The sequence below is a fragment of the Stegostoma tigrinum genome, chromosome 15 (assembly GCF_030684315.1).
Source record: "Stegostoma tigrinum isolate sSteTig4 chromosome 15, sSteTig4.hap1, whole genome shotgun sequence".
In the NCBI taxonomy this organism is placed as follows: Eukaryota; Metazoa; Chordata; class Chondrichthyes; order Orectolobiformes; family Stegostomatidae; genus Stegostoma; species Stegostoma tigrinum.
In genome coordinates, this window is record NC_081368.1 from 29,964,881 (window position 1) to 29,978,222 (window position 13,342).

A 13,342-nucleotide genomic window follows, 5' to 3' on the forward strand; every position below is an offset into this window, starting at 1 on the left:
GTTGAAATGGTTTGCCACTGGGAGGTGCAGTTGTGTACTGTGAACCGAGTGGAGGTGTTCTGCAAAGCGGTCCCCAAGCCTCCGCTTGGTTTCCCCAATGTAGAGGAAGCCACACCGTGTACAGCGGATGCAGTATACCATATTGGCGGATGTGCAGGTGAACATCTGCTTGATATGGAAAGTCAAGAGCAGTGGCAGCTGGAGTTTTATTTTTCATTATTCCAAATGGGACATACTGAATATTATCCACAACATTAAAAGATTAATGTCAGTTTTAACATAGAGGTAGCAACGAGCATGAGTGATTTTGTCTCATTTGTTCCTCTGTGCTGAAATGTTTTTAAAAACCTGACGCTTGTTTAATTAGAAAATGTCATGTAATAATGTTCATTCTTTTCTTTCATTCTTATGTTTTATTATATTATAATGGAAATGTTTAAGTAGATTAGAAAGTTGTTACTTTACACAGAAAATGCTGGAGAGAATAAAATCAATATAGGCAAATTAGTTTCACTGGTGAACCCAGCAAGCTGTCACCTGCAGGTGTTCAGAATCATACAACTCCTGAATACACCAGTCGTAAGACCCCGCTCTGTCTTAGGGAGGAAAAATTTCATACCTTAGAAAACTAAACCATGCAACCAGAGTTGGTGCAAATTTTGAATCACTACATTTTTCAGTAGTCTTTCAACATTATCTTTAAGATAGTCACTTGCCCTGTGCTTGAATCCTAATATTGTACACAATCCATTGCAAACAATATAGGTTCACTCTACCCACCAGCCAACACCACGATGTGCCATGCCCAAAAACTCAAACAAGTGAACAGTTTCAGCAGGAAACACAAACACAAAATGTCAGGAAATGGAAAGGATAGCCCGAACCAAGTATTGGGAGAGACCGGTACCACGGCCATTCAGCAGTATGCAACAAAGAAAGTGGGCCCAGTCAATGAGCATTAAGGCAGAATAGCAATGACCCTATCCAGCCTCCATCAGTAGGAGATATTTGGATTACCAGCATTCCATAAAGTGGCCCAAAGTAAAATAGGCAGTGTGTAGTAAACAAAATGGGCAGTGTGTAGTATACTAAATAGGCAGCGTGTTGTACATGAAATAGGCAGTGTGTAGTATATAAAATAAGCAGGTTGGATATAGTTACTTTCGTGTGAGATTTTTCTTTTATTCATTAACAGGATAAGGGCAGCCTGGCTAGGCAGCATTTAAGGCCCACCCCTAATTGCCCAGAGGGCAATTCAGAGTCAACCAGATTGCTGTGGGTCTGGGGTCCTACGTAGGCAGACCAGGAAAGGATGGCAGTTCCCTTCCCTAAAGGACATTAGTGAATCAGATGGGTTTTCCCTGACAATCAATAATGGATTCATGGTCGTCATTAGATTCTTCACTGCAGACATTTTTAAATTGAATTCAAATGCTACCATCTGCCATGGTAGGATTCAAACCTGCATCCCCAGAACGTTATCTGGGTCTCTTGATTAACAGTTCAGCAATAATACCACTCGGTCATCACCTCCCCTGTCAGTTTGTGAATAGCCAGACAGTATTGAATTTGGAGCTGAGTTCATTTCTAACGGAAAGCCAACATCTCCTTTGCTACTAATGGGGAAATCAGCAAATTTTAATTGTGATTTCAATTTCATTAGATTGCTGAATAGCACTTCCACATGCCCTATGTGCATTATTATCCGTATTGCATGCTGCTTACAGTGTTTTGACAGTTTAATGGCTTTCAGTAATGTGATGTAGTGAGTTTGCTGTGGTAACTGCAGTTTGAATCAAACTGCCTTGTGTAGACTGATATTGCATTTGAAAACAATCACTCAGCAGTGCATACCAACAGTGGGACAAGCACATTCATATTAGATAGGGGTTAACGTCCAGGTTCTAATTTTGTAGTGATGCAATAATTAAACCATCATTTCTATTGAATAATACTCTAGAACTTTCACTAATTCTTTGATTTGTATTTGACTACAGTGTTGCTTATTTTGCTAAAACCAATTGCAAGTTTTATTCATTAATTGATCTCCTGTGGCCATGCACTTGGCAAATCATGACCAATTTATTTTTCAAGAGTAGTAGCTTAGAGAATGGGAAATAATTGGTTGAGGGTTTGCAAACTTAAGTTAATTTATTTTTTAAATTCATACCTTTTATTTACATATTCCACTTCATGTTCACATTTATGACATGACAACCCTATGCAAACATTAAGGAACAGTTATGATCAGCTTTCCTTAGTTGAATTAGTAAATCGTATCCTTTCATGAGCAAATTATTACACATCAGAAGGTCATGTTGTTTAATTTAAACAAACAATTGTGTATACTGTATGATATACTCTATACTGCTGAGATAGCATCACCTCTCCTAAAAGTCTAATTTCTATTTCTCAGCCTGCCTTTTGATCATTAATTTCCTGTGCATCCCACAAAGCTGCTTTCACTTTCTCATCTCTCTATTCAAGTACATTAAGGGATTTGTTGATAAAATGAGAGTGATGTTACTTTCAAAAGCACCAAAACTTAGTGTTTCAAACCATTGTGCAGATAATTATTAGAGTATCTTAAAACACTGTCTTAGCAAATATATTTTGAAAATGTGAGGAATGCTTGCTGCATTCTCTTTCTACAAACACAAGGATTTTGACAGAAATGCATTTAGATTAGTTAAAACCATACTGACTATGTCCGAACAGAAGAAACCATTCTAGTTGCTTGCTATCCAAGGTAGCTGATTCACAAGTGATTTGGTTCTTTAATAAGGAAATACCCTTATGTGATGGTAAATGTCTAGGATGGCTAGAACCTCCAGGATCAGAATATTAAAACAAAATCTTAAGATAATTAAGAGAAATATACACCTGAAGCCAACAAGGCATTTAATGTGGACAATAAATGTAATTTGAAGGAAAAAGAAACGAAAATTTATAAAAGTTCTGTGTGGTGATATTTTAAAGAACATTTTCTTCGAAATGATAATGGGTTGACAGAAAAATGTTGAAAGAAGATGCTTCATTGAGGTTGAATAACAACTTCTACAAGATGGGTCAATATCTGTACTAGTACAAAGTGGAAATGAGGGTTTTTTTGTAACACTGCTTGACTTTTTTTTAAGAAGCAAGATAGAAAGGCAGATTTGAGCTTTTCATAACCTCATATTGTCTCAAAGTACTTTATAGCCCATGATGCTTTTTGGGTTAAGAAGGCAACCTAACTTTGAACAGTAGACCTCCAACAAGATATTATTTGATCCTTTATTTACAAAACCAGATGCCTAACATCTGTTTTGAATAATAATTTCTGACACCTTTTATTCTCTAAAGCAACATGTTGGGATCACACTTCCAGTTTGTAAAGACAGAGCACCTGATGCCTGACATATTAGAAGCTGAGTCTCTCTTTTTTTGAGCAGTGAAAACGAAGTGTTTGCTGTGCTATTGAATCTTTTGACCTCACTGTGAGCACCAATCATGGCAAAGGTAGGTGTAAAAAAAGTAAATGCAGTGTAAAACTCCTTCCACCAATTACATACATCAGCACCAACCCAGAACAAGGCCCCTAAATTGATTTGCTCCCCCAGAATTCCTATGGTTTATCTGAGTGCGACCATCATTTTTTTGTCAAGTAATGAGTTAGCTTTATGTATTTGATTTTTACTCATTAGGAATTGGTTTGGGGCTGCTGAAACATACTATTGTAAATTGGGTGGAGACCATAATTTCATTGATATAGGTTGTATTTGATCCCAGGTCTTGGGGTGAATCAAGATATACTACTGCTTTTAATAATACTGAGAAATTGGCAAACATGATTCTGATGAATTCAAGTGAAGCAAACATTTGTGTTACATTAGAGATCCTTACCACTTTGTATGTTCAATACATGATGTTTGTCCAAAGACCAACCACCTAGATTGGAGGCATCCTTCTCAAATCCCTGTAGAGTTGTTGTCCTTTTCTCCCACAGAATCAGATCAGGACAGGTTTCATATTCATATCCAACTGAAACTGAGAAACAGTTACAAAGGAACAGTGAAACTTTTTCCTTCTGAGATTATAGATTCAAGGACTGGCATTAACATAGGCATTTCTGTTTGGAAAATACGTTTATTTTCCCCAAAGTGAGGATAATTCATTCATACTCCTGCATATGCAAATCCTTTAAAATACATTCAAGGAGGATAGTTTTATTTTAATGCATTATTTGATGCTTTTAACACCGTAAGTGATGGCATCATACATTTTTGGGATGATTGGCAGAGAAAAATATCAAAAATCTGGCTTCACAAAAATCAGAATGCTGTGAAAGTTTTTGTCAGATAATATTAATCAAACCCTGGGAGACCAACAATTGTCCAGAAATATTGCCTGAAAATCATCACCTTGAGCACTTAAAGTATCTGAAGAGGTTTGATGATCCATGTTTTATTTTAAGATTTTTTTCCCTCAGGGCATTGATTCTTCTTAGGATGCTACTCCACAAGCATCGATTGCTCTCCAGTACCTTGTCCAGTGAGCCAAAAACTGAAAATCAGCTGTTGGTGATGGAGTGAGTGGCAGGTGAACTCGTATCATTTTTGCCAAATGTAAGAAATCTATACTCCCATTGGGATCACTGATTAACAGAGGTAGATTTTTAAAGCAATGGAAAACTGTCTGAAAATGGTAGATGACATTGGGAATCATTGTATAACCCTCAATCCCTTCCCATTAAAAGAATACAAGCAAGGGAGCTGTCAGGGTGAGGGCTGGAGAAATGTATTATTCCTTTATTTCAATTTTTGGCCACAGTCCAGGCCATGTTCTCTGCCCAATCGTCCTCAGGAACAGGCAGCCCAGTCAGGTCTTCCCTGATCGCTTGACCGGAATTCCAAGGCAGACCATACAATCCCACCCCAATCCCTGATTAAGCCAGCAGCAATTTCCGAAGGTTATGTTTGCAGATTCAGGATTTTTCCTCCCACTGTGCACTTATTCATGGAATAAAAATCAGGGCCTGAGTAATTCTTGCGACTTGTTAAGCATTGGCGGATTGAATTCAATTGCATTTTCTCAACTATTCTCCTAAATGTGATCCACTCATTTGTCCAGTCCAGGAGTCCAACTTAAGGCTTCCAATAGGTTGCATTAGTCTTAGTAATTCAGTTCTCTCTTGAAAGATGTTAAAATATTGAGCAATGGTTTACTAGTTCTGATGTCATGTTTTGGTTACTTGTTCTGGTATACTTTGGAGGTATGAGGTTACTAACTTGACTGTAGTACTGGTTTTGTACTGACTTGTATTTAGAAACTTTGGAAAATAGGGTAGCGAACCAAATGCCAAATGTGAAATCACAGTTTTATTAAGGAAAGAAAGAATTGCAAAAAAATGTCCCAGTCAAGTCCTTTATCTAACAATTTTAAAAACAGTGGCTGCCCTGAATATTGTCATAAAGGCAACTCTCAAACAGAAACTAATGTTCTCACTCCAATTTAAATATTCGGTCAAATAATTTGTCATCCACACTAACTAATGAATTTAAGTTTATGTATGTACAAAAACACAAGCACACACAGAAACAAAATTAAAACAGCAGTTTCCAAGGACTTCCAGAGAATATTTTGTCACAGAAATTATTTGAAATAATAACGTTGGTTTTGTTTATTTACATTCATAACAATGCATTGCGTAGACTTACATTAGATAACATACCTTCTGCTTCAGTGAGACCAGAAACCCTCTGGCCATAAACATCTGTTTTGTTCCATGTGAAAGTGTAAGCTAGGTCAGGTCTAGCTGGAAACCATTTCTGAAAGAGCCGTCCCTCAATAGCAATCATGAGATGAACCTTGATTAATCCAGTTGGAGTAAATGCATGAGTCATGATAATCCTCAATAATGATTTATACCCAGGAGCACTGCTGCTGAGGTAACTGAGCTTCACAAAGCTGGCTGGGATAGCAATCTCTTCCTGTACAACCTGCCAAAGAACATTAATTTCTTTGAGTTTGCATAGTTTTGTACCATGCAACAGTAGAGCTTCTATAATAATGATGAAACACAGTAATTTGTTTTGACATTAGTCATTTTCTGAGCAAGAGTTCAAAGAATTTGGGTGCAGATTCATCTAAGACCGATGGGATGGGTCTCTCCTGTTTACCAGCTGTGGTTGTGTCTTGCAAATTTAGTTTTGGCAAGCTCAGTCCAGCTCCAAAAAGGACGTGAGCCCAATATGAATGTCCCCTTAATTTAGCACTAATTGATCATTTCACATAGCCAGAGAAAAGAATGCTTGGTGTGCTGACTAATAACAGCAAAGTACTCTTATTTACTCATATAATTGACTTCAAAATACATTGATGTAGCTAAAAAGGGAGATTCACCCTGTAAGACATTGGGCTAATAATTTCTGTTCTGCATTTAAGGTATGGTGGCAGGCAACATAGATGCAATCCCATCCACCATTGCCCATGTTCAGCTATCTTGCACAATTACCTGCTTCTCAGTGTTTGTCTATGCAGCAAAATGTTGAATGACTGACTTGGTGAATCACATGTGAAAAGGGACCAGGAAGTTCATCGCTCCTGGTAGGCCATTCCAGAATCTTAGTTTCTGGTCCCATGACTAAAGGACAGTTGGACATCACGTCATTTGCTGCAAAATGGTCAGTACATGGCGGCCTCCTACAACATTGAAGAAATGTTTCCTAAACAGCAGAAACACACCCCTCAATGTAGTGATCTTCCATTGCAAATATTATTGTATTGAGTCAGGGACTGAAGGGAGGTCCACTTCCAGGGCAATGGCATCAAGAGGCCATTCTATTAAACCTATCCAGGCTAGGCTGGAATAGCAGCATGAGTCACTGCCAATGACCCTACCAAAGTATACAGCTACCACGGCAGAAGACATCAAATTCTGTGCTCCGAAGTAAGTGACATTATCTCCTCTTTGTCAGCTCAACCTCACAAGGGCATCTAACTCTGTCATGCAAAGGCATCTCACAAAGAGTTAAAGCCTGCCAGCTTCCAAGATGTGCATTCAAAGGCTCAGACCCTCCTCTTGCTCTCAAACTGCTAATCCTTCCTGGGCACTACGCTTACTACTCACTTACTGGGAATAGCTCACTGCATGGCAAGGTTAGACACACTTAAAGAGTCTTCCTGTATCTACTGCCATCCAACTCAAACCTTCTCTTCACTGTACTGCAGAAAAATACTGGCCCACCACTATATGGATAGTACCAAGAGGAGTGACAGACATAAAGATCCTCAAAGATAATTTGAGAAGCACGAGGCTGAGCTGGTTGGGACTGTTTCAGTTGTGACAGAGAGATAGGAATAGTCTAGGAATCCAATAAACAACATAGCAGTCTGCTTTGGCAAAGTGATCACTCCCAGCAGCACAGAGATGATCACAGCTATAGATAATGAGCTAGACTAGGCTTGGGAGCACAACCTAGTGAGCACATCATTGGTGCATGGAAACAGCTAATGGAGGAAGAAAGGCCCAAGGTCTCTGGCACTTAAGGGAGACCAAGGTTACTGCTCAGCCCTGTTTAGAACACGTCCCTCTGTATTGGACCATAAGTGACAAGTTAAAATTGCAGAGAGAGAGAGAGGCAGGGGTCGTTAGGAGGTGTGTCATATGTCCTCACTAGACTGGAGAGAAAGATCAAGGGGCCTATTCATCTTCTGTCTACTGTGGGGTCACCGCCCACTTTGCTGTCATGATGGACAGGGTAGCAGCCAGCTTGGAAACCATAGTTATCCATCATACCTTGACTCCAATCACAATGAATAGAGTTTATGGTTCCCTTACAGATTAGTCAATGTCTGGTCACCACTTTCCTGACTATGAAACAGGTACCAACCTGTAGCAATTGAAAGGAGCACATTCTTTCAGGAATGGAAGACTCAGGGTTTGCTGGATCTGTGTTTGGACTTGCACTGTGTTACTCTAGCCACACCGCTCAGGGTCAATGGCAAGGTAAGAAGTGGATGAAGCACATGTCCCTCATGTCCCTTCTTCTTAAAGAGACAGAGTGGTTTCACTCAGCTTCTTCTCAGAAAGCTCCAGAGATGCCCTACCTTTTGACCACCCCTCTGCCAGTGACCCCACAGCCTCCAGCAGCTGAGGCCAGACAGGGTGAGCCTATACCTTTACAGAATTCTGTCAACTGGCCAAAGTCCTCTCAGTCCAGAGTATGCCTGCCAAAATCTTCAAAAATCACAAGTGTACAGCATTGGCAAGGATATTTACTCATTGTACAAAACCAGCAATTTATAACAGATATTTTCATGCATTCTTCTCACTTCTGCTGTGGTTACTAAACTAATAGGACCCAAGATTATCGAAATATGTGGAGCATCTTGCATTCTTGAAAGGCTGTGGTGCTTTTCAATTGGTCTTATAATCAGGAAAATGGGTGACTGGACACTGTGTCATCTGTCAGAGAACTATGTACCTACTTGTTGGGATTGCAGTCAAGCCAATACAGATGATTCTCTGGGATCCTAGTGGAATGATAATGTCCTGGGAAGTAAACAGGATCTGTTTGTCCAATAGGTGGACCATACATAAATATCTGGCAGAATCTATTGTGTACCTAGAGGTCTGTCCCATGCCTAAGGTTTTCAAAGTCATGCAAGAACATTTAAAGGTGACAGTGCCTAAGTCACGTGCCAATGCCTCATAACTATGTAGCCAAAAGGAGGAAATATTTAATGGTCCATAATCATGGAAGCATTGTCAGTGAGGATGCTTAGGCACTATAAGTGAATAGTAAGGGCTCTTTGCATTCTGCAGCAAATTAGGGATTGGCAGGGCTCCCTAAACTGTGGGTCATGGCCGCCAGTGTGGTCTCAAGGCAAAATTTTGGAGCAATGGGCTCTGATGCCACAATATTTGCACTGGAGCACTGATCAAATTCTAAAAGCTGTGTGGCTGTTTTGAGCTCACAGTTTTTATAATAGTGGGCATGGTCTCATGAGTTCCGGATGTTTCACTCAACCTTCTTTTACTTACATTTTGTCTAGGGTCTATTTAATGTGCAGTGATAATGGATACTGCTGGATTTTCTTTACAGAGCAAGCACATTGCTTGGTTAGCAAGATAGTTTATTCCATGATAGCAAGAAGTACATCTGCATTACCGCTCAGGCATAATTACTGGGTACAGATGACATCTGCTCCCTATGAAGTTGAGTGTAGATTGTAGTTTGTATGACATTCATCGGAGGGGTTGCAGCTCATGCCACTTCAACTTCTTCAAAATCATTATCTTATACAACACTGTCCTCTTATTCCTTTAAGTGCTTCGGCCATTTAAATTCTTTTGCACAATTGTACAAGGGTCAACACTGCACTAATTTTGAACGGGAACATTTGAGTTGCTGTATCATCATTTAGATTCATGGGAATATTGAACATGGTAGCCTCCAGATGATTTTTTTTTCTTCCTGAAATTTTATAACTGACATTATTGCGGACATTAAATTAAACCTTTGATGCACCCACCATCCCATAAACATACCGGTGGTAATGTTACAGATTGCTTGCTGTCTTGGCTTGCAATTATCCCTCAACCACCACTAACAAACTACATCAGCTAATTTATCATTTTGATTTGAATTTTTGGATTGCCTTGAGCGAATTTGCTGCTGTATTCCCTGAAAGTTTCACTTTAAAACTATTTCAGTGACAGTGAAGTGCTTCAGAATCCTGCTATTCTCTGTTTTTGTCTCTGCACTTGCAGGAAAGGATTCATGGACTCTTAATTGCCACAAGAGAATACAATATGAAAATATTCTGAGGTCCCAGTGTATAAACATTTTGCCCTTAAATAGCTGACTAACCCATTTTTTGAGCTGGATCATTATTTGCTTGCCTAGATATCCTAGCTTTATCATTCTTGAATTCAAGTAGGTGCATCTTTCAAATAATCATTCTGCTGCTCGATGCAGCATTGCCTGTTGGCATGAATTCAAATTATACAATGAAGGTAAAGGACTATCTTGCTTTAGTGTGAAAAGTATAAATTCTTTTCTGGCTCAAAATTTTACATGCTATGGAAATTTAAAAAATGCCACTTGCATTTGCTTTCAAAAGGTATTTGGAGGCTGTGCAGTAATTAGTAGACTGAGCTCTAGCAACTATATTTTACTGATTTTCTTTTGATAATTTTCCTAATGTTTCAAACTTTACAACTCCAGCCTGATAAAAATTGCAATGTTGAACCATGACACAATGTCCCCAGCAAATTTCAACAACATGTTCTTATTTTAACACATCAGGATTCTGAAATTAGCTGGTCCTACTTGTATTTCTGGGATGGCTGGTCCTCTGCCTGGGCAAGATCCAGTAAAAGTAGTCAGGGGCGAAGGAAGGACAATTGGAATAAGAGTAGCAAGGCTACGGAAATCACAGAAAGATGGCTTCAATTCTACTCTCTTCATGATGACTTTATCCACAACAACAAATCTGTTCCATGGTAACCAGAGTGTACGATTTTCAGTGATGAAAGGAGCACGCTCAAAGACAAGTGTGACAGAGATTCCTCCAACCACTACAAGATCAAAGCTGGCAACAAAGAGAAGAATAATTCAAAATAAGAAAGGCTTAAGAAGAAATCAAATGTAAAACTGTGTCAGACTTTGATGTGAATATATTCCAAGTATCGCAGTTGTCATATATTTCACGAATATTGAAGTTACAAATAAGCTTTAAACACAGAGGAAGTTTGTCCTTGATTGTACCTTGTGGAATATCATTTCACATTAGTTTCAACTTTCTTTTTCTAGTTAGTTCCATATGAATATTATAAACAATCTGGAAAATCTGTCCCACTCATTTTATTTTGCATTTTAGCATGTGTTTTTAATGAAGATATTTTGCTATTCCAAGTGGTCCTTTGCTTCACTATGATGAAATTGCATTTTTATGAACAAATAAGTAAAGCAGTACCAAAATATGTCATTTTAGAATTTATATTGACGGGTTTTATCATACATAAGAACATAAGAACGAGGAGCAGGAGTATGCCATCTGCCCTCTCGAGCCTCCCCCACCATTTAATAAGATCATGGCTGATCTTTTTGAGACTCAACTCCATTTACCCCGCCTACTCACCATAACCCTTAATTCCTTTACTGTTCAAAAATTTATCTAGCCTTGCCTTAAAAACATTCAGCAAGATAGCTTCAACTGCTTCACTGGGCAGGGAATTCCACAGATTCACAACCCTTTGGGTGAAGAGGTTCCTCCTGACCTCAGACCTAATCTGCTTCCCTTTATTTTGAGGCTATGCCCTCTAGTCCTAGTTTCACCTGCCTCCACCTTATCTACTCCCTGCATAATCTGATATGTTTCTATAAGATCTCCCCTCATTCTACTGAATTCCAATGACTATAATCCCAGTCTACTCAGTCTCTCCTCATAATCCAACCCTCTCAACTCTGGAATCAACTGAGTGAATCTCCTCTGCACCCGTCCAGTGCTAGTATATCCCTTCTCAAGTAAGGAGACCAAAACTGCACACAGTACTCCAGTTGTGGCCTCACCAGGACCCTATATAGCTGCAGCATAGCCTCCCTGTTTTTAAACTCCATCCCTCTAGAAATAGCAGACAAAATTCCATTTGTCTTTTTAATTACCTTCTGCACCTGCAAACCTACTTTTAGCAATTCGTGCACAAGGACACCCAAGTCCTCTGCACAGCAGCATGCTGTAACTTTTTTACCATTTAAAACACAGTCCATTTTGCCATTATTCCTACCAAAATAGATGACCACACAAAAGAAAGTATTTGACTGAACAGGTTCATATACATTGTAAATAACATAATACTTTCTGACTAATTCTATACTTATACAATTTTTCAGAGACAATGGGAACTGCAGATGCTGGAGAATCCAAGATAACGAAGTGTGGAGCTGGATGAACACAGCAGGCCAAGCAGCATCTTAGGAGCACAAAAGCTGATGTTTCGGGCCTAGACCCTTCAACAGAAAAGGGTCTAGGCCGGAAACGTCAGCTTTTGTGCTCCTAAGATGCTGCTTGGCCTGCTGTGTTCATCCAGCTCCACACTTTGTTATACAATTTTTCATACTCTTGTGGGATGTGTCACTTGCCTGCAAGGCCAGCATTTATTGCCCATTTGCTTTAGGAGGTGGTTGCTGAGCACCTTTGTGAGCCAGTGTAGTCCAACTATTGTTGAGTGTAAAGACAATGTAGTTAGGAAAAGACTTCGATGATTTAATCCAGTGACAGAGTAAGAATGGTGATACAGTTCTAAGGTAGGAGAGTATGTTGTTTGGAGGAGAAATTGCTGATTATGGTGTTCCCATGTATCTGTGTATGTGTAGGTGGTAGAGGTCTCAGATTTGAAGGTGCTGTTGAAGGAATCTTGGTGAATTATTGCAATGCATCATGAAAATTGTATGCACTGGTTTGACTGTGTGTCAATCGTAGAAGGAGTGAATGTTTAAAGTGATGAAAAGCTTGCCAAGCAAGTTGGTTGCTTTGTCCTGGATCCTGTCAAGGGTAAGTGTTGTTGGAGCTGCACTCATCCGGGCAAGTGTAAAATATTTTGTCACAACATGTCGATTATGAACAGACTTTGGGAATTCAGGAAATGAATTATTCACCTCATAATTCCCAGCATCTGACTTTGGGCATCAGTATTTATATGCCTCGTCCAATTCAGTTTCTTAGGTTCCCTACAGTGTGGAAACAGGCCCTTTGGCCCAACAAGTCCACACCGCCCCTTGAAGCATCTCACCCAGACCCATCCCCCTATAACCCACACACCCCTGAACACTATGGGCAATTTAGCATGGCCAATCCACCTAGCCTGTACATCTTTGGACTGTGGGAGGAAACCGGAGCACCTGGAGGAAACCCACGCAGACACGGGGAGAACGTGCAAACTCCACACAGACAGTTACCCGAGACTGGAATCAAACCCGGGTCCCTGGAGCTGTGAGGCTGCAGTACTAACCACTGAGCCACTGTTAACGTTAAATCCTGGGATGTTTATGATGATACCATTGAGTATCTAAAAGAGGTGGTTAGATTGCCTTATGTAGGAGATGGTCATCATGTGAACTTAATGTTTTCTACCTCTTACCAGCTCACAACTGAATGTTGTTCAGATCTTGCTTCATATGATAGAAATTAATCATTAGCTGGGGAGTCAGGAATGGCACTGGACATTGTGCAATCATCAGTGAATATCTAATCTTTGATGTTGTGATAGATGGAAGGTTACTGATGAAACAATTGAAGATGGATGGGCCTAGGATGCTACCCTGAGGAACCCCTGCAGTGACAGTCTTGGGAC

General features: G+C 39.7%; 1 protein-coding gene across 13 annotated transcripts in view; it reads right to left on the reverse strand.

Annotated features, from left to right (window-relative positions):
* The window catches only part of tenm1 (teneurin transmembrane protein 1), a 2,164,854-nt gene that overhangs the window by 94,843 nt on the left and 2,056,669 nt on the right, over positions 1-13,342 (reverse strand). For all 13 annotated transcript variants that reach the window (XM_048544387.1, XM_059651404.1, XM_059651405.1 and 10 more), the window contains 3 exons: positions 10,320-10,581; positions 5,714-5,981; positions 3,886-4,029 (listed from right to left, as the gene is read on the reverse strand). In XM_048544387.1, the coding sequence (XP_048400344.1) occupies positions 3,886-4,029; positions 5,714-5,981; positions 10,320-10,581 (674 nt within the window). The remainder of the gene's footprint in view (positions 1-3,885; positions 4,030-5,713; positions 5,982-10,319; positions 10,582-13,342) is intronic.